The 20,750-nt window shown below is 44.2% G+C and overlaps 2 protein-coding genes across 5 annotated transcripts; both read left to right on the forward strand.

Annotated features, from left to right (window-relative positions):
* The first annotated feature begins 360 nt into the window (after positions 1-360).
* Positions 361-3,729, forward strand: asb14b (ankyrin repeat and SOCS box containing 14b). Of its 3 annotated transcripts, XM_086277461.1 has the most exons (10): positions 361-577; positions 1,128-1,252; positions 1,352-1,404; positions 1,492-1,623; positions 1,711-1,869; positions 1,977-2,222; positions 2,310-2,478; positions 2,579-3,113; positions 3,230-3,383; positions 3,460-3,729. In XM_086277461.1, the coding sequence occupies exons 2-10, from the start codon at positions 1,128-1,130 to the stop codon at positions 3,633-3,635; spliced, it is 1,749 nt and encodes a 582-aa protein (XP_086133587.1). In that variant the 5' UTR covers positions 361-577; the 3' UTR covers positions 3,636-3,729. The 3 variants fall into 3 exon arrangements, with proteins under 3 accessions (XP_086133587.1, XP_086133586.1, XP_086133585.1); XM_086277460.1 differs by having other exon boundaries at positions 1,075-1,404; XM_086277459.1 differs by having other exon boundaries at positions 1,128-1,404.
* A 1,522-nt stretch (positions 3,730-5,251) lies between these two features.
* Positions 5,252-19,696, forward strand: tasorb (transcription activation suppressor b). Of its 2 annotated transcripts, none has more exons than XM_086277281.1 (23): positions 5,252-5,675; positions 7,032-7,177; positions 7,300-7,392; positions 7,504-7,576; positions 7,871-7,962; positions 8,056-8,190; positions 8,417-8,541; positions 8,674-8,705; positions 10,124-10,229; positions 10,458-10,561; positions 10,799-10,908; positions 11,319-11,391; positions 11,512-11,586; positions 11,747-12,610; positions 12,973-13,283; positions 13,398-13,500; positions 13,599-14,551; positions 15,942-16,064; positions 16,761-16,920; positions 17,024-17,132; positions 17,247-17,425; positions 17,558-17,692; positions 17,936-19,696. In XM_086277281.1, exons 1-23 carry the CDS (start codon positions 5,372-5,374, stop codon positions 19,171-19,173), a joined length of 5,643 nt encoding a protein of 1,880 aa, XP_086133407.1. In that variant the 5' UTR covers positions 5,252-5,371; the 3' UTR covers positions 19,174-19,696. The 2 variants fall into 2 exon arrangements, with proteins under 2 accessions (XP_086133407.1, XP_086133406.1); XM_086277280.1 differs by having other exon boundaries at positions 5,253-5,675; positions 17,933-19,696.
* The last annotated feature ends 1,054 nt before the right edge of the window (positions 19,697-20,750 follow it).

Consider the following 20,750-nt stretch of genomic DNA (forward strand, 5'->3'; position numbering starts at 1 on the left):
TTCTCGCTGTTCATTTGCCTTCTTAGTAACCTGTTTGCCTCCTTTTCCCTCAGTGTGAGCTGATACCATCTATAGACTATAAGCTATTAATGTGCAGCAGCAATAACAAGTAGAAAATAAAAGTCTTTTAGGGTGAATCATAAGAGATTAAATATAATTGAATTTAGCAGTGTGCTATGCACAAAGAAAACAATCTTGTTAAATCTGAAAAATTGTATTTTAAAATTGTATTTTATGGAGGGGGTGAACTTCCAAAGTGAACCAACTGTTGGTTTGTGTTTGAATATTAGATTTTGCATTATGAATACAATTGCTTATGAGTTGAATGATGGCAGTTGTTGCAGTTGCTTAGTGGGTCAAACTAGAAACTGGCTGTGAAGACCTTGTGATCTGATATTTATAGTGTGTGTGTGTGTGTGTGTGTGTGTGTGTGTGTGTGTGTGTGTGAGAGAGAGAGAGAGAGAGAGAGAGAGAGAGAGAGGGCAGGATATAAATAGCCCCAGTATGTGTGGCTGCTAAAGAGCCCCCTGGCTATACTGGTGTTAAAACTACACAGAGAGCAGCTTTTTGACTGAAGGTAAACACCACGCGATGAAAAACATTTTTATTTGGTTAAAAACTTGATTAGTGTGGAGCATGCCACGCTGTCATATTATACAAACTGTTGCAATACATGTGGCATTTGAATTTCCATGCTATAACTTTGTGTCGTGTTGCAGTCTCTGCTCTCGTGACAGCATTTCCTCTGCTGCTTTATATGTTCTTTTTAAGAAATGTCCACTGGAGTCATTTGTGAATCTCCATTTGTTTGTTTTGCCGATGCTGAAAGAAAAAAAAAAACCCTGCAGCTTCTCAACTGGAGATTTGCTTTTGACATTGAGAGTTATTAGACTGAAAATTGGGACAATAAGTCCAATTAAAGTCATTAGATCCAATATCCTGCATGTATTATGGTGTCAGTAAAGTAAAAACAATGAGACTGACTGCCACATTTCCTGCTTAGCTGCACTGTGTTGCAGTTGTTATTCAGGACTGTGAGTGGTGTGTGATTTAATGCTCTTGTTTACCTTATAGCTGTGCCTCCTCAGAGTAACCCCTTCTGCACTGGCTCTTTTTACACTTGTCAGATGAGCATGGAAACAGAAGATGACTTTTATCAATCAGAGGAAGACTTGGACGAAGATGAGGCAACGCAATATATTATTGAACAAAGTCTAATTCAGTATAGAAAGCTAAAAGGATTAAATCCAAGGTTTCTATCTACTCACCCAGCATTCACATATAAGTATCTATATTATGAATGTCTTGTTTGTTTAAGTGAATCCTTATTCTGTGCAATAACTTTAAATAGTGATCTGAAACCTTGTGAAGACCCTGATGAGATTTTTAAAGCAATTAAGGAGGGTAAGCTGATGACCTTTAACCTCAGTGCTGATTCAGACAATTCTGAATCTTTCTCAAAGATCTGATACGTCCCGTCTTCATATTCAGGTGATGAGAATGCCCTGAACAGACTTGCAGCCCAACCGGAGACTCTGTCCAGAGTTGATACACGAGGATGGATCCCGCTGCACGAGGCTGCGGCACAGCAGAATAAGAAGGTGCTAGAGATTATCTTTTCAGGTAAATGTAGCTGTAACTTTTGACTGGCACAGGCTTGTTCATTTCAACCCTGAGGTGTTGATCGGTTCCTGGGTGTTTGGGTTCCAGCATCACCCCCGGGTGCAGCCCAGTGTCGCACTCTGAAGGGTGAGACGCCACTGTTTTTAGCTGTGGTCCACGGGCTCAGAGAGAATGCTACATTCCTGTTACAGAATGGTAGCAACCCAGATCTCCAGAATGACGAGCAGGATTCTCCATTAGTGGCAGGTATCTCGCGCTATGTTCGTCTAACTTCAAACACATTTTATTTTAGAGATACCTCAACATGTGTGACACTTTCTCATCCTTTTCTCTCCTGCTCCTTTTGCTCACAGCTCTTCTAAATGATCAGTATGATTTGGCCACGCTGTTGCTTCGTTACAATGCCAAAATAGACCAAACCGGACCACTGGACAGGACAGCTCTACATGAGTCCGCGTTTTTAGGCTTGGAGAATTTTGTGTATCTGCTCTTAGAGTCTGGTGCTAATCCAAATGCATGTGACGTTAAAAAGAAAACTCCACTGGCTCTGGCTGCACAGAATGGACATCTAAATGTGGTGGAGGTTCTGTTACAGAAAGGTAAATGTAGTGATTCAATCTCCTTTTGCTTTTACATATGTATATAAGTAAATGCGTGTTCTCATAGTGCTTTAATTCATTTTTTAGGTGCACAGGTGTGGTGTGAGTCGGAGTCAGGTACGATTTTGTTTGATGCAGCGGCATCAGGAAATCCTGACATAATCTCCTTGCTGCTGGAACACGGTGCAGATCCAAACGTACCCCTTTATAGTGGGCACCTGCCAGTTCATCGAGTGGCATACCATGGACACAGACTGTGAGCATTATCTATACTTATTTTCCTGAATTTTTAAATAGGGTTTCAACCAATATCATGTTCTCACATAAAGATTTTTTTTGGGTTGTTTTTTTTACAGAGCACTGGAACATCTCATCCCAGTGACGAAGCTGCATGCTGTAAAGGAAAGTGGGATGAGTCCTCTCCATTCTGCAGCTGCTGGGGGACACGCCCAGTGTGTGGAGATACTGCTCAAAGCTGGCTACGATCCAAACTTCATGCTGCACCCAAGGATCCGCCGCAACTATGATGATGACCGCAAGTCTGCCCTCTTTTTTGCTGTGTCCAACAATGACCTCCAGTGCACCCGCTTACTGTTAGAGGCCGGGGCTCTCGTGAACCAGGATCCCATCAACTGTCTACAGGTGGCTCTGAGACAGGGCAATTATGAACTGATCAACATCTTGCTGAAGTATGGGGCAAATGTCAACTACTACTCCCGTGTCAACACCACTCATTTCCCCTCAGCGCTGCAGTATGCCTTAAAAGATGAGGTTATGCTGAGAATGATCCTGAACCATGGTTATGACGTGAAGCGCTGCTTTGACTGTCCATATGGTGACAGTTCCCATGATTACACTGCTTGGACGACGTCAGTCATTAAAGACATGGTGGTGAGGCCAAGTTTATGCTAAAAAAATTGATAAAGACTGGAACATGTGAAGTGCAATGGAGTAATGCTATTCTACAAAGTTTCAGATTGACTGTCACATCTCTCTTTCCTTTCTAGTTCTGTGAGGTGATAACAGTATCCTGGCTGAAGCACTTATCTGCCCAGGTGGTGCGCATCATGCTTGACTACACTGACCACGTCTCCTTCTGCACCAAACTAAAGGACACACTGCAGGAGCAGAAACAGTGGCCAGAAATCTGCCACATTCAAAGTATGAACTGCTCACTACCTGTTGTCAGCAAAAATGTGCGCTTCATCTGTAGTTGCTGACTTTTTTTGTCTGACAGGAAATGTGCGGAGCCTGAAGCACCTGTGTCGCCTGCGGATAAGGGAGCACCTTAGACGCCTGCGTTTGAGAGCACCAGCTTTTATCAACTTCCTTCCTCTTCCTCCCAGGCTGAAAGATTATCTGCGTTACAAGGAGTTTGACATTTACAGCAGGGGCAGTATGATTATCCCCTGATGAAAACATATTTATAGATATCAAAGATGTCACTCTTTTATAGAAAGCTTCCTGCTTTATTATTATTATGTGTGATTAAAATTACATTACTTATACAGTCAAAAAATGTGAACATAAATTGTACTCACCTTTTAAATATCTATCAGAGACATATATATGAGCGCAGCGGGACATTGGTGGGTAACAGTTTGTTTGCAGATGACGTGGCGATCTGCAGTGAGAGGAGGGAGCTGGTGGAAGAGAACCTGCAGAGGTGGAATATGCGCTGGACAGAGGATGAATGAAAGTCGGTAGAAGCAAGACGGAGTACATGCGTCTACATGAGAGGGAGATAGGTGAAATGATGAAGATGCCAGAAGTAGAGGTAGTGAAGGTTAGATGAGTTCAACCATCCAAAGCAACAGACAGAGCACGAAAGAGAAGTGTAGGTAGGGTGGAGATGAGTGTCAGGGCTGATTTGTGACAGAAGGATAGCAGCAAGAGTGCAAGATAAATGGTGGAGACAGTGACAAAAACACGGGCCAAATGGAGGTGGCAGTCTAAAATTTTTGATGGGAATGACCAGGATTCGTACAAGATTAGGAATTAGTATATCAGAGGGACAGCTCAGGTCGAGTGGTTTGGAGACAAATTTTCAAAGGCTGACATTGTTTGTACATGTGCAGAGGAAGGATAGTGGATACACTGGACAAAGAAATCTGAATATGTTAGCATCCAGCCAGAAGTCAAAGAGGAAGACTGCAGAGAAGGGTCATGGATGCAGTGAAGGAGGACAAGCAGAGGGTTGGTGTGATCCACTATGGCGACTCCAAAAAGGAGCAGCAAAATAATAATAATAATAATACCCTTTAAATATCGATTTTACTTACTGTAGAGGTTTACGTTTATTGAGTCATGTATGAAGGCAAGTGTATTACCGATACACATATGAAAATCACAGCCTCTCTGCTACCATCTAGTGGTAGAATGGGGTATTACAAGCGTGATTGCTCTGTATTTAGTTCTACACAAGATTTTAATACATTTTTAATACATAGAATAGAATAGAATTAGAATAGAATTCAACTTTATTGTCATTGCACATGCACAGGTACAGGGCAACGAAATGCAGTTTGCATCCATCCAGAAGTGCTTTAGTGATATAGATATATTACAATATATATTGGCAATAACATAGATATGTAAGTATATTACAGAAATGGGTCTATTATGGTATGTTATAATGCACACGGTATGAAGTATGTTGTGAATATTCTATAACTATAAGTATGTACAGGCTGTAGTCTTTAATACGTCTTTAATACGTGCACGGTGCCCGAAAATACATAGCAGAGCCAGTACTAAAAAAAGAAAAGAAAAAAGAAAAGAAAAGAATCGGTTTGCATAAGTCACACTGTCAGGGCTTTCACAGCTCCAAAGCGGTGTTTCACATCCTCTTTCTTTTTCTCTTTTATTTAATGTGAGAAATAGTTTCACTTTTGCCATCCTGTTCCCTCCACACACAGCCAATCAGACGGACGGTCACCGCGTCATGTGTTGCAGTACGCCTATCGGTCGCTGGGTGGCGCGGATTCCCTCGTATGTAAACAGTGACGGCAGCGTTTTGCAGTGGTGGAGAAGACCGTGTACGTCATTTTCACAATGGCGGAGGCTGGGTGAGGAGGAGAGTGTGTGTGTACAGCGGCGCCGTAATCGTCAGAGCTACATTGTCTTTAATACGTGCACGGTGCCCGAAAATGGCCCTGAACCCCAGCGCGGTGGGAAAAAGGGACTCAGACTATACCGAGACGACGGATCTCCACCCGAAAGGTGGCGAACCCCAGAAGAATTCAGCCGCCACCTCGGCCACAGCCAACCAAAATGGCGATCAGCCTGGATGTGGAGACAGTGTAATGCCCGAACAAGAAGCCCCTGAGCGGCGGAGGAGCATGCAGGCGGACGCTCGGAGCTTCAGCAGTTCTCCTCTGCCTGCCCAGAGATCGACCGATGAGCTGCCACGGAGAAATTTCCAAATCCCGAGGAAGATTCGCGAACGGAAAGGTGGTGCCATATCGCAGCTATTTTGAACAGAGCCTGTCCTGTCTTTCATGATTCTGCTGCTGCATGTTGCTAGCCTGCTAGCTAGCTACTTGCTTTCGCCAGTTATATTGGTTTAGCTAAAGGTTTGCGAACATTTCGGTTTCGGGCTAGATTACCATGCTGCAGTTTGAGCAGGCGAATAATGTCGGTTGGCGTAGCGTCTGTTTGCAGGCATGCCGCTAGCTGTGGTAGTCCAAGTTAACCAGCGGGCAGCAACGGTGCAGCGAAGGCGCCACTTTGAAAGACTGGCCATCTGAAAGCACACCATGTTCCGTTTCCTCATCCCTACCCGGCACCGTAGTACTGTTTAGTAATACAGCAGGAGTCATGAGTGGTTTGCAGTCATCACCTGACAACATGTGGGTGTCTCTTTGACCTCAGTGAAGGGCACGGATTTATCCACCCCACACGTCCATCCCGGAGTGTTTTCATAGCACCATGGTTCATTTGGTGGGGCTGCCCACCCCTTAACCCAGCTTGATGTCGCTGGCATTTCAGAGCATCAGTTTTGCACTTCACCTGAGTACCCCTGAGAGCATTACTCTGTGCATCCACCTACCTACGTTACACCCGCCCTTCCCCTTCCTTCTTGCAGAAAGGTGGATGGGCACTGTTGGTTACATTTTCCACAACTATGCTGTGGAGCATCTGTTATTTGGATATATGCAAAGTCCTGTTGAAGTGGAATTATTCTAGCACTATAGGTTGCATAAGTAATTTATAAAGTGTGTTAGTTTCCTAACAGCAATGAGGTACACTGGGCTGCCCCAGTACCCCGTCTCCAGCCTTTTTGTCATTTTGACTTACAGTGGAGAGGTTTACTCTTATCACACAGGCTTGAGGATGTTGACATTTCATTCAGGTTGTCTGCTAGTCATGGTTTCACTTCTTTGCATGAGTTTGGATTACTTGATAAACCTTATGTAAATAAATGCAGGTACTAGACTTCATCCACTGTGTCAGTGTAGCTGCCAGGATTGTAAAAAAAAAAAAAAAAAAGCACTGGTCACTGGTGATACGTGCACCATCGAATGCCCATGGTTATTTTGTATATTTAATATTTCAAATGATAACACGTGACATTCATATTCAGCTAAAGCCTAAGAAGGAACCGTACGCTTTAGACTTAAAGTCTTACGGCGAGGTTGTCTTTTAATCGAGGGAAATGGTTGGTTATCAGTTTGATGTGGCTGCCTCCTGCAGGTTAAATTTGAGTTTAAAATGTGACTTTTCGAAGGGATCGTCCTCTGCTCATTCGCTCAGTCCTGCAAACTGCAGATGGGAAATGCTAATCCGCTGATTCGCTTCTGTGTGCAGGCTTGTACCAGTTTCTCCCCCCCGAGAGCCGGGAGTTTGAGGACCTCGTGAAGATCATCTCCTCGTTTTACCTGGACGCATCATCGCGAGGAACCTTCACCTACTGCAAGGCCAGGCTAATTCACAATGAGCTGCTGAAGAAGGAGGTCAGTCGTCAAGTTTCTGGATAAAATGGCAGGCAATTTAAATAGCTGTGCTGAAGAAATGTTAAATATTGCGAGGTTGCCCCCGTGTCTAATTTACTGTCTGCTCGCCTTTTCTTCGTCAGTTCATAGAAAAGCGGAGAGAGATGAAGCAAGAGGGGCGGACCGAACAAGAACTCGCTGAGTCGTACTGCTTCCTTTTCCCAGACAAATCCAAGGTTGGCCTGCTGGCAAAACCTCACTCATATATGCAGAAGGATATTGACAAATTGGGAAGGCGCGGAGGTTTTTGACTTGCTTCTGAGCTTTGCCTGTTCTGTGTTTTCCAGCTCCAGTGGATCTGTGAGAAGGGTTTATCAGTTGGACACTGTAAGATTAATACACTAGGAAATCCATCAGTGGGTAAGCCGGGTGCTCCCATGTTGCTGTTATATGAAAATGGGCTTTGCAGAATAATTAGTCGAATTCCTTTTTATTTTACTTATCTGCAAGTTTCACAAGCATTTTACAATTGCCTCTGAAGTCTAAGGTAATGGCTCTTACATATGCAATAATATATTAGTCCAATGTTTATTACATACTTTGTTTTCGGATACATCGTTTCTAAGTAATATTAACAAGCATCAGCAAGTAATTGACATAAACGTAGCCTATTAGAAATGTTTTCCCTTAATTTGTTTTTTGTAATCCTTGTAGGTGTTTACCTCTCCAAATATTCCGATTTGTTACAAATCAATCCTTTTGAAGTGGGCGCGTTTGGAGACATGATCATTTTTAAAGTTATGAGGGTATGAATACCTTATCTGTGTTTTGCATTAGAGCTTTGACAGTTCTCTGTTTCCATTTGGACTTTGAGTCAGTAGTTGCATTTTGTCTCTCAGGGACGAATAAAGCACATCCACGAGAACACGCCGAAGAATGCAATCGAATCTTCACCCAAGTTTGACTGTCACTTGTCCAAAAGTGCCAACAGGGTTACATCTCTGCTGTCTTACAGGGCTTTTGAGCTCACGCAGGTAAGTGCTGGTTCCTCTTTATTACCCTGTTTATTTAATCTGGTGTTCCGTCGCGCGTTAGCCAGGTTCTCTAAAAGGTCCCTTCCTGTTAAAAGAAAGTTCTTCCTCCCCACTCTCAGCAAATGCTTGCTCGTAGTGGGTAGCTGGGTTCTTCCTGTGTAATCTTGCGCAGTTGTTGTTGGGATCTAGTGCTGTGTTTTAATCCATCTTCATTTGTGTGTTGCAGCAATATTTTTTTGAGTTTGCATTTGATGAGATCAAAGCGCGGCCCAGGCACGTGTGCCCCTACGCTGTGGTTTCCTTTCAGTACAAAGGCAAGGAAGCTGCAGCAACTCCTATGGCTGCACACAGGTACGTAATCCCGCAGGAAATGGTAAAAGCCAGAAAGCATTTCTAGGCCGTTGAAGTTTTTAAAAAAACAAAACAAAAGTATTACATCTCCGCTGAGTTTGTAAACAGCCTCTATGTTTTGCTCTTTAACAGGTTTAACACTATTTCCTCTGAAGGGAGTAAAGGTAATGGTATTTAAGCTTTTCTTAAATGTAATCAAAGAAATTGGCTTCTTTTGTGTTGTGTTAAAATAGTGCCACGTGTGTGTAAACGTAATAATATATGAAGTGGGTCTGTGCAATAAGAGAAAAATCTATGATGTGCTATTACATGACTTAGGCTAAATAAACAAATACTGAAGTGGGGCTATAAGATACATGGCTCATGTGTCTTGCTGCTAGCTTTTAAGACACCAAATGTGTCTTGAAATGAGGCAGCAGTTACAAAAAGTTATGAAGTATCATGCCTGATGTCTGTGTATGTCTGTGAAGGTTCTCAGTCATCCAGGTCATCGTAGTCAAAGGAGCTTGCAAAGAAAAGCGTCTGGACTTCTTTAAGTTGCTTGAAGACATTTCACCTCTCATCCGAGAAGCTTCTTCAGTTCTAAGGTCAAATGGTGGAGAGTCCCAGATATAAACCTAGTGGGAGTAACCCCCCACAGAGGGACAAAAGGACCCCCTGATGATCCTCTAATCGCCTGAGCCAAGGTGTGAAACTGGGTGTGGGGCCCAATCAGCCAGAGTTTCGGGTGTGCTCATTGAGAGAGTTCAGGAGCGTTTTCTCCAAGCATGACATCCCAGTGCATTTCAGACCCAGCAACACGCTCAGACAAAAACTGGTTCACCCGAAAGACAAAACGCCAAAACACAAACTTAACAATGTGGTGTATGCTGTACAGTGCAGCGAGGAATGCTCAGACCTCTACATTGGAGAGACCAAACAGCCACTTCACAAGCGCATGGCACAACACAGAAGAGCCACCTCCACAGGACAAGACTCAGCAGTCCATCTGCATCTTAAGGATAAAGGACACTCTTTCGAGGATGCCAATGTTCACATTTTGGACAGAGAGGACAGATGGTTTGAAAGAGGAGTGAAAGAAGCCATCTATGTCCACTGTGAGCGACCATCTTTGAACAGAGGCGGGGGTTTACGACACCAACTCTCTGCCATCTATAATCCAGTTTTGAGATCCCTCCCCAGACGCCTTAACGCCCACTCACATCCTGGGCCAGCTGACCTCAGGAATTTGCATGATAAGGTGGGGCCAGGTTTCACAATGAACTCACCCGAAACTCTGGCTGATTGGGACCCACACCCAGTTTCACACCTTGGCTCAGGCGATTAGAGGATCATCAGGGGGTCCTTTTGTCCCTCTGTGGGGGGAAACTCCCACTAGGTTTATATCTGGGACTCTCCACCATTTGACCTTAGAACTGAAGAAGCTTCTCGGATGAGAGGTGAAACGTCTTCAAGCAACTTAAAGAAGTCCAGACGCTTTTCTTTGCAAGCTCCTTTGACTGATGTCTGTGTAGGTTCTCAGTTATCCCGCTCACGTTAGTCTCAGGAAGAATGACTGATGTTTGACCTCTGCCTGTTGCAGGGAAGAGCTGCTACACTGTGTGGAGTGGTCCACTAGTGAACAAGGGCCAGGAGTTGTTCCCCATCTGTTTACGATCCTCCCTGCGTCCTTACCTTCCTTTCAAACTGTGAGTAAACTTTTTCCCCTCTCATGCAAGTCTTAACAAAAGGTCCACAGAGCTACTGAACTTTTCTTTGTTAATCATTAAGGACACTCTTTGCTACACAAGGTTTTTTATGTGCTGAACTTTAACTCTTTGCATAATTTGTAGGAGAGGAGAAAAAGCTACAATGTCCTGTTTTGTTGTTCTTGTTGTTGTATGTTTTTTAATAATGTAACATGTGCCCCGGTGCAGGCCTGAGAAGTTGGAGGTGAATCGGGGCATGCAGCTAGAGCAGGTGAAGCGAAAGATTCCCTCAGTGCTCTTTTCCTGGGACACCTACAGCGTCTCACGGGAAGGTTAGTCCAGAACACACATTTGTTTCTCCCTTTTTTTCCTCTCATAATGATCATAATGGCCCCTGGCATGTGGGCGGTTGTGCATTACTTGAAATTCTGTAAAGCTTTTCTAAAAGCATTCATGCATCATGAAGCCCGGCTGTCTCAGTAAAGTAGCTTTTGTGTGTGTGTGTATCATAAATGATTACATGTTGAGTTCCGAGTAACGCATTCCCGCCTGCTTATTTCTGTCTGCAGTTATGAAGTGTGGGATGTCCTGCAGCCTGTTTGAGGTGGTGGACGGGAAAGGCAAACCAACCAGCGGCAGCTTGGCCGCTCTGGTCAACAAACTGGAGAGAGACCGGATGGTGAGTCACATACCTGCAGTTTATCCAGGTTCTCTCAGCAAAATAAACACAACATTCTCAGGTTGTACAATATTCAGGTAAATAAAATGCTCCTTTCTGTTTTGACAACTTTGCATTTCTGTGCATTTGTTTGATACAATTAAGGAGGATCTCGTTTCATAAACAGTTCCATTTTCTCATTGCTTAGAAAACAGTGTAGGGATGTCATCTGTCAAGCTGCCGTGCTAATCCTGTTCTATTTTGTTCAGTAATTTTAAACAAATGGCATAAACCTGTCAGTTTAGTACTCATTTACACACTGAGCAAATGAAATCCTGTCCAGAAACAGACTGCTAATATGATTGCTCCCATTGTGCGATAATGATCTATTCCCTGATGTTCTGACTGCAGCTTTTGCTTTTCTTCTTCAGGTGCTGGTGAAGTCCTTATTTGATAAAGGCTTTCTCTTCCTGTTGTCCTCGGCTCAGATGGTTGAATCCAAAGGTGCCAGAAAGCTTTATCTGCCACTCTCCTCTTGTAATTCTCTGTTGTGTGAGTTGAACACCTACTTGTTGCCTCCGGTGAGAGTTTGGGTTTTAAAAAGGTTCTCTGTTTGTTTTCTAGAGCGGCGGGGGCGGGTAGAGAAGAACCTGCAAGCATTATTCATCTTTCAGGAGCCAAGGATGATCGTCAAGTACTGTAAGTCGTATTCATTGTCTCTACATGCATTTTCTGACTGATCCCGAGTGCCAGCATCTCCGTGCAACGCTAAAGAATATTTCATTTTTGTTTATCGCTGTTATCTTTGTCATGCCGGTTTTTACACGATTCTGATGCATTTTTTCCCCCTCATTCTTAGCATCGAGGCTGTTCGAGCCAGAGCCGCTGACGGTGGAGCCTCATCCGGCTTTCTTGTCATCCATGGAGTCTTTCATCCCCGCAGTGCACTACGGCCTGTTCAAGTTGCGCCCAAACCCAGGCAAGGACCTGAGCTCTGGGGTGGAGCGTCAGGCCACCGATTACCTAACTCGTATGGATTCGGGCACAGTGCGTCCATTCATCCTACCCGACTACAAATATAATGTAAATGAAAGGACGAACCCCGTCACAGCACCCAGACCCAAATGTAACATGGATGCTGTGCTGCGATCGTACGTTCACAACCCCGCAAACTATATTTTACCTCTGAACAAGGCAAAGGACATCATTGAACGAATACGGAACCCTGCACCCGCACCCGCTCCAGCCCCAGTGGAATACAGCCCTGTTTCTGACTGGGGCGGCTCGGACAGGGGCTCGGACAGAGCAGAGAGACCCTCAGAAAGGCTGTCCCAGGAGAGGGCGCCTACAGAAAGGCCAGCCCAGGAAAAACCACCGACTGACAGCAGCGGCGGCAGTAGTATTAGTAGCAGTAGTAGACGGAGGCCAGGGGTGGCCCATTCAAACGGAGCCCAGCTGCAACACAAGCCCCACGATGAGTCCCAGCCTCAGCCGCAGAGGTTGCGGCTGTCCCAGAACGAGTACGATAAAGACAAAATGAAACAGCTGCTTAAGCTAATTCAGCTTCATAAGAAGGCACTCGTGAAGGATCCTGGGAAGGATCGGGGGGAGGACGGCGCCTGGGATGCCAACAGTCTGAAAAGGAAATTTGAAGGGGACGAGAGAGGAGGCGCGAACAAACATCAACGCACAGATCAGCTGAGCAACGGAGAACCCAGCAGAGGTGAGGCGCGCTGCGATCACCTGTGGAGCCAGATTTCAGTCGTAGAATTTAAGTCACAGCCAATTGAATGAATGAATATTTTATTCGTTTCACAACAGTCTGATTAGTTCTCAGGAATTGAATAACTTCAATACATTTTTAAACAGGTTCATTTCAAGATGCATGTCTTTTTGTTGCTAACCCAGGGGGCTGTTTGAATATCTGTGCATACTGAGAAGAACATCCTAAAGCTGAAAAATAACCTATGTGATGAAATGATGAGAGGGTTTCCGAATAACCTCAAGTTTATTTTGGCACATCTGTATTGCAGTTTCAAAACGTGCACTACTGCTAACTTATCTGCCTTACTTGTGCCCCACTAGGTGCACAAGGGGACGACCTTGTGGATGAGGGTGGGCAGAACGAAAATCTGACAGCAGTGATGGAGAGCATGGGGATCTATGACACCGACCTAAGGGCCCGTGGCAACACCAATACCTCAGCCGTCAGCGAGACCCAACGCCTTCTCAAGATCCTCCTGGCCACACTCAATAAAGCTGTGGCTCAGGGTTCAGTGTCTGCAGACTCAAACCACGGTGAACCATCAACAGGTTCAGGAAGGGTGGAACCCGTTTACCACGACCCGGACCATAGGAAACAAAACGAGCCTCCGTCACAAACGAACTACGCCGAGGTGAGATGTAAACAGCTGATAGGGTTGTTATTTTGGAATATTTTTTCCTATCCAAAGATGAATAAGTATTTTATTGTACTTAAAAATATCTACTGGTGTGTTCTCTCTGTGCAGGAGGACATGGACTGTAGCCCAGGTAGTCCATTCAGCCCGGGCTCCCCACCAGAGCAAAAATGCACATCAGAAAACACAACCTGGGATATCCCCGCCAACGAAGGTACCTGAAAGCAATGAGTTCACACAGTCATCAATCTTTGAGGCATATTTGTGCTAACAAGGCATCACCGTGACTAATTTCATATCTGGCTTCCTCAGACAAAGCGCAGCCATTTAATGAGCAGAAGCCCGAGCCGAAGCCCGAGCCAAAACTAGAGCTGAAGTCCGAGACGAAGCCTGAGCTGAAGCCTGAATTGAAACCCGAACTGAAGTCCGAGCTGAAGCCTGAGCCAAAGCCTGTGCCAGTGGCTGCGCCAGCGGCAGACGTTGACCCAGAGCCGAAAACGCCTGCCGTTGTGGAAGTAAAAAAGATGCCTAAACCCACGCTACCTGCTGTAGAGGAAGTTCCATTCAGGCCCTCCATCAGCTTGGACACAATACTAAATCAGGAAATCCATAGCCTATCTTCTGACATTAAAAATATCATGCACACACAACACATCAACTATACCTCGCAGCTGCCTCCGCGGTTGCCTCCTCGCCACTGCTGGGTGTCTAGCAGCTGCTTCTCACACTTCGTTGTGCCCTACGTCTCCCCTGTCCCCATTCAGGGGCACGTCAAAGCGCTGTGCGAGAAGATGGACAAGTTGATCCCAGCCCCACCTGCTCCCTCCAAGGTCACTTCTCCACCTCCCCCATTGACACCATCTAATCTTACTACCCCACCCCCTGCCCCCATCCCGACCACCAAAACGAAAGCAGAGCCCTCTCTGTCAAAGAGCACCGTCTCCTCACAGAGCAGTAAAACAAGCACCATCAAAGAGATGACATCCACTAAGATTAAATCGGAAGCCCCGTCAGCAGAGATGGGGGGAGAGGTCTACTCTCCTTCTCAAGTCACAGCGGAGTCTCCGGAGCAGAACTCACAAAACCCAGGCGCAGCTTCTGGCAGTGGGCCTGGGCTGCTAGCCGGCAGCCTGATTGGTCAATTGAAACCCGAAGTTTTCAGCAGCCTGGTGGAGATTTTTAAGGACGTTACCAAGAATACAGTTAAATTTTACATCTATTCTGGAGACGAGGGGGAGGAGAGCGCTGTCTGCAAGGAGATCAAGGTACAATGCATTATGTCATTATGTTTGTAAAGATTATTGATTAACCACAGGATTCTATAAATAATTCATTGCAGCTGAACCTATTGCAGCTACAATACAGTCAGTCAGTAAAAAGCCAGACAGTAATAAAAATGACGCTGAGGAAATTGAGTTGAAAGATAAAAGCAGAAATAATCTTTTTTTTTTTTTTTTTTTTTTTTTTTTGTGTTTGCATCTGTTTTGGGGGCATCTCAAAATATAAATAAGAGGTGGAAAGAGTCTGTAAATCTGCAAAGGTTTAAAAAAAACAAACAAAAAGAAAACAGTGGCATAGTTATTTTCTATACAAGTCTAGGATTTCCAATATTTCACTGCTTAAATGTCACAGTCATCATCATCAGTTATAGTATAAAAAGATGGATGTCATTTCCAGGTCAGCAAACATCAGTGCTTTAAACATGCATTTTCTCTAATAACCAGCAGAGGGCAATTCTTCTGACTGCTAAAAGATTACATGCTGTGTAGAAGTCAATGGGAAAATAGCTCTTGGCTACATTGCTCTGTGACCTCAGATGGGTTTATCTGTTCAGGCATGATTTCCAGGTCACGTCTAATAAACTGTGAAGTTCATTTTATAAATTATGGTCATTATTAGGGTCAGGAAGGAGGATATCCAGGGTTTGCTCATTGGCTAACGACTTGTGAGTAGTCATTAACTAATGAGTGCACACTGTCCTCAATCCTTAACACCCCTAGTTGACATCTAAACTGCTGCCATTTTGGAAGAACTACTTAACAATGTTACACCGAGCTCCAGCGGTTACGTGATGATTTGATAATGAACAAAAAGTTTAGTTTTTTTACTCAAAAATGCCAAATGGTTTCAGAAAAAGGCATTTGCTGTTTTCATTGTCGTGTGTAATAGTCTTCAGATATCATTAGCTGCTGGAGTGTGAATCAGACATATAACAAGCAAACTGCACGCAGTGTGGGCTCATTAAAAAAGATGGAAAAGCACTTTTTCAGGTTTTTATGGCTAAAACTAATATTTTGGAGAAAATTGTAAGAATTCGGCAATGAAAATCGTAATTGGTTGCGGCAGTAATGGTGTTGTTACTGCCCATTTTACATGTTTTCTTTCACTTTCTTCATTACTTTTTTTTTTCTCCTTTTACTGGAACCAGAGAGCTCATGTTTATTCTTCAGAGGGGATGCATACCATGAGTGCAAATACAGGTCATTGTGGGAATGTGCAAGGCTGCAATAGCTTCTCTTTGTCACTGTGGGTTCATGTCTTAGTGCTCAGCTCTTTCTGTATCTGTCAGTCAGTCAGTACTCGTATGTGTAAAAGAAGAAGACACATTCATCTGTCTGTCTCTAACAATCTCATCCTCTCCTGTCTGTCACAAAGGAGTACTTGAAAAGTCTTGGCAACAGCGAGTGCAGCCCACAGACATTTTTGGAAAACAGCAGCAGTTTGGATAAGCTCCTCATCATCATTCGGAACGAGGACATCGCAGCACATGTGCATAAGGTACAATCGCCGCCCGTTATCCTCCCTCCAGTCGCTCACATCCAGATTGTAGTTCGGATGAATCGGCACCCGCTGAGGCAGGTAGCGATAAAACATAAATAATGGGAAGTTTTACATCTCCCGCAGAGTGCTGTTTTTCGTCTTGTTGCCTGTTATTTACACGTTCTATTTAGTTATAGTGCTGCGGAAAGGTTTTAGCGCCAATAGCAAAGCGAGGATGCTTTTAAAATATTATCATGAATTATTTCTCTTTAATTTACTTCACACAGTGCAGTAAACAAAACTACCAAATAACTGAGGATCAGTATTCGCAGTGAGCACCCTTTTCCTTTAAAAGAGCACCAGGTCTCCTACATATACGTATCTATAAAAGTACTTTGCTTTTAAGTTTTGGGTGTTTTTTGTTTTTTTTTGTTTGTTTGTTTTAGCTTTGTTTATTTAGTAGTGTCCCTAAAATCTCAGGCCAGTTACTAACAGATCAACGTAAATAGTTCTTAATAACACTGGCTGTCTGTTGTTTTGGGTCTCAGTGATTCTGAAGAATCAGTTTGGGATTAGTCAGACACTTCCCTGATGCTAAACGATTTAAATGCTGGACCTTATATTTCGAATTAAAAGATGTTTAATCTGGAAACTATAAAAACAACTTAATGTTTGGGGAATTAAAAAAAACTCACTCTTTCCTTTATTATGCAGATCCCGGCTCTGGTGTCTTTGAAAAAGTTGCCTTCAGTGAGCTTTGCTGGAGTGGACAGTCTGGACGATGTCAAGAACCACACTTACAATGAGCTCTTTGTGTCTGGCGGCTTCATGGTGTCTGATGAGTTTGTCCTCAACCCTGATCTTATCACGCAGGGTAAGTCGTGTTTTTCTTTGTGTGGACTGTACAAGGTCCAAACAAATATTACTCGACTAATGCTTGTATTGCGTGTTGAACTTGTATTGTGTGTTTTGTCCAGATCGTTTGCAGGGACTGCTGAAGTTCCTGGAGGAACAGAGCACCCCTGAACACCCCTGGCAGTGGAAGGTTCACTGTAAGTCCCAGAAGAAACTTAAAGAGCTTGGGAGGTCAGTATCTCAGTAAGAGATTAGCCATAATAGCTGTATCCACATCAAAATGTTTGCCCATACTGGTTTTAACTGACCTCTCTATGGAACTGCTTTTGCTGTTGTTTCTTAAAGGTTAAACACTAATGCCATGGGGCTGCTGAATCTTCTGACAGCCTATCAGAAAAAGCATTTAGTGGAGTTCCTCCCGTATCACGAGTGTGACACGCAGTCGCGGCAGGCTCCAGATCTGGACTGCCTCATCAAACTCCAAGCTCAGCACACACAACAGCGACACCTCATCTTCCTCACAGGTAATCTCACTTCACCCCCCCCCAAAAAAACCAAAAAAAAACAAAATCACCATTTCCACATGCCTCGTTAAGATTGTATTTCTGTTGTGTTAGCAAATGTCTTTTACTCACTGAAAACGCTCATTTTTACAGAGAGACCGTTTGAGATGTTCCTGCAGTACTCCAGAAACGGAATTGTGATAGCGAGCATCGACGATGTTATGAGCGGTTTCCACAGTCTCATCGGATCCATTAATCAGAACGAGCTTCCTACACCTCCTTCTACTGGTGGGTAGCATCAAAAAGGAGTTCATGTTTTCTGTATAATCTCATTGTTTTGCTAAATTGCCTTTTTCTCCAGCCATCTCACCAGTTAAAGATTTATGTTCTGCCAGACAGTTTTTTAAAGCACAGTTGTTAATGCAGCCATAACACATTTGTTGATTATATCTTTCTTTCCACTTTTCCATTACTCTCCCACTTTCTCTCTCTCTGTCTCTCTCTCTCTGCCCTCTCCTGGTCTCCCAGTAGTGAATGATGAGTGTGTGGAAGAGGAGGACATGTCATTAGACTCTGATGATGGCGAGCCACCAACCATATTAGATCCTCCAGAGCAAAAGCAGCAAGTTGCAAAGAAGCCTCCGCAGCCACCCCCGCCAGAGAACGAGTTTCGTCCTCCGCTCCCAGACCAGCAGACCACCCCTGAGACGACGCCTACACTGTCTAACTACAGTGCTTTCAAAACAGCCATCTCTCAGTTCAAAGCCACGAACCAGATAGGCATGGGCTCTTCAGACATTGGCAGCTTGTCACCGGGAGGTTTCCCTGTGAATCCCCACCAGAGCTTCCTGTGCCCTTCGGCCTCGTGGTCATCATATACGGGTTCCTCTAGCTACACGGCCTCCCCAGCCTATCCCGCCTCCCCCTGCAGCGGCACACAGGAACCTCCAACCACAGTTTCTTCCGGAGCCCCAACCCCGCCTGTCATGCCCCCAGCAGGACCTCTAGCTAACCTGGCCTCCCTCCCCTTGGAGGTCAAGCCTCCCCCTCCCCCTCACCTCATGATGCTGGGTCATGGATATAGCTCGGATGCTGGAGGAGCGGGAGCTGCTGGGACCTCTCCCCTCACCACCACAGTCCCCCCCTTCACAGACCGTAATGACGCAGCTCAGCCAGGTTTCATTGCTGGGACCCCTAAGAATGCTAGTGGGACCCCCAATCAACCGGACAGGACACTCAGTGGACCTGGGGACGGGGTATGGGGGACTGCAGGGACCACAGCTTGTGACAATGCAAGCAACCCGGGCGTGGTCCCACCTGCCCCGGTGGATCCCAGTGGGCTCGCTAAGACTGGAGAAGCACTTATAGGCAGCACCCCTTGTAGTCAAGGGGTCAGGACTCAGGTGAATTGCGCTGACGGCCTTGGTGCATCTGTGGGTATTCCCACAGTACCCACAAGGGGGGGCTCTGTACTCAGACCTAAGCTGCCTCCACATCCAATGTCTGGTGTGGGCTATGGCAGTATAGGTTGCATGCCTCCACATATGGATCACAGGCCAATGATGGGTGCTATGGGCCCGGGTTCTTTAGGAAGTTATCGAGGGAGAGGAGTCCCACCTGTAGGACTATGGCCTCGGCCTGGGCGAGGGCACGAACGAGGCGGTGGGACTGGAGGTGGACCCTGCTCTTGGGGTTACCCAGCAGGCAGGGGTGGGCCACCAAATTATTACACAGACTATTCATATTCTCACAATTATGCCCCTGAATAGACAATCAACATGATTCAAGAGGCAACACAAACACCATACACCAGAGACTATAAGTGCTGGCTGAATGTATATATTTCCTTGTCATAAATGCATTGATTTAAAGCAGAAAATAAGGATCCTGGTTTTCTACATTAATAAAAATTGATACAGGCAGGGTTGAGTGTCCTACTGTCGTGTAAACTGTCTGTACACTCTTTCCATGTGAGCTATTTGAGACCCTGTTCAAACCACTATATTTATATTTGCCAACAAATGTTAATGGCCTTCCAGCTTCTCCGAATTAATCATGTTCTGTTTGTCCCAGTTTGGAAAAGGTTTGTGAACAAGGGGAAAGGCTGATATTTTTTTAAAGAAAAAAAAAGAGTGAATGAAATTTCACTTTTGCTGTTGGTTTTCTTTTCTTTTTTTCTTTTTATTTACACACTTGGTTGTCCAGAATTCTATGAAAAATAAAACATTTCAAATCTTGTGTGTGATGGGTTTGATGACGGTGTCAAACAAACCATTAAAAAGATAAATCCCAGCTGTCTTACTATTTTTTTTTTTCTTTGCCTTGGAACTTCCCACCAACCAAACAGTTCAATTTTCAGCATGGAGGTGGATGATGGAGTTAAAGTGTAATATTGACAGTGTAGAGTACTGTAATGGAATTAAAATACTGACATCAAATGTTATTGCTTGTGCTGGTAGATTTAGAGGCCTTTTTAAAAAAAATGCAGTAAGGAAACATTTCCTGACATTGACATAACATCAAATAAATCTATATTCTCCAGCACTTACATCCTTTGAGGCTCCATACGGAGTGCGACCACCTCTTCAACTCTGTCACAACCGAAAGACTCATTAAGAGGGTCGATGAGTGAGTTGTCTCATCAGCCATCTGATAGAGGGGAACGCCAGGGGGCGCTGTTTGCTTTTAATGTAAGAAATGGGTTAGCAGCACCTTTTTCTACAGAACCTCATTCCAGCTGTGCCATGGAAGCTTAGGGAAATGTGAAAATAAGTTCTTCCTGCTAAATCAATTATGGTTAAGACCCGTCACACAAATGCTGAGCAAGATGTATTTTTATCATTTATTTTAGCAACCTTCTCCACATGGTTATTTATACTTAAAATAACCACTATAAATGCAATATTGAGCGGAGTTCTGAGGCTTGTATGCCTCATACAGGTATGCTTGGTTCTGGAGCATGAAGCACAAACAACAGACTGACTTCTACTGATTTTTAAAGGGACATACACATTACGCAAAATATATAATTTACTATGCAAGTTATGGAAAAAATGCAATTGAATATGCTGCTGCTGCTAGCCTTTGTTAGTTGCTGCTAAGAGTTGTAACGAAAAAAAAAATCAAAGATGATAGCTGAGGTTTGTAAAAATGATCATTTCAAGCAACTCATAGAGGTTAAAAAATTAAAAGGTTTGAAGTTAGGTTTTTATTTTGAAAATAGGACATTTAAAGCACGGCCTAAAAAGTAGCTTGAGACTTTTATTTTGAAATCCCCACAGAAATAGTTTAAAAAAAATAAAAAAAACCATGACATTTTAAAGCATTAAATTGGATATTTTATTTT

This window comes from Aulonocara sp. 'chitande type north' Nkhata Bay, linkage group LG20, assembly GCF_057382095.1.
Source record: "Aulonocara sp. 'chitande type north' Nkhata Bay isolate Kocher_YH1m ecotype deep benthic linkage group LG20, A_spYH_male_GT1.1, whole genome shotgun sequence".
Classification (NCBI taxonomy): Eukaryota; Metazoa; Chordata; class Actinopteri; order Cichliformes; family Cichlidae; genus Aulonocara; species Aulonocara sp. 'chitande type north' Nkhata Bay.

Coding starts and splice junctions, on each gene's coding strand:
- asb14b (XM_086277460.1), top strand. CDS start 1,128: ATGAGCATGGAAACAGAAGATGACTTTTATCAATCAGAGGAAGACTTG. Junction 2,223..2,309: donor GGAGGTTCTGTTACAGAAAG/GTAAATGTAGTG, acceptor TTCATTTTTTAG/GTGCACAGGTGTGGTGTGAG. Junction 3,114..3,229: donor CAGTCATTAAAGACATGGTG/GTGAGGCCAAGT, acceptor TTTCCTTTCTAG/TTCTGTGAGGTGATAACAGT.
- tasorb (XM_086277280.1), top strand. CDS start 5,372: ATGGCCCTGAACCCCAGCGCGGTGGGAAAAAGGGACTCAGACTATACC. Junction 7,577..7,870: donor ACTAGGAAATCCATCAGTGG/GTAAGCCGGGTG, acceptor TAATCCTTGTAG/GTGTTTACCTCTCCAAATAT. Junction 13,284..13,397: donor CACAAACGAACTACGCCGAG/GTGAGATGTAAA, acceptor CTCTCTGTGCAG/GAGGACATGGACTGTAGCCC.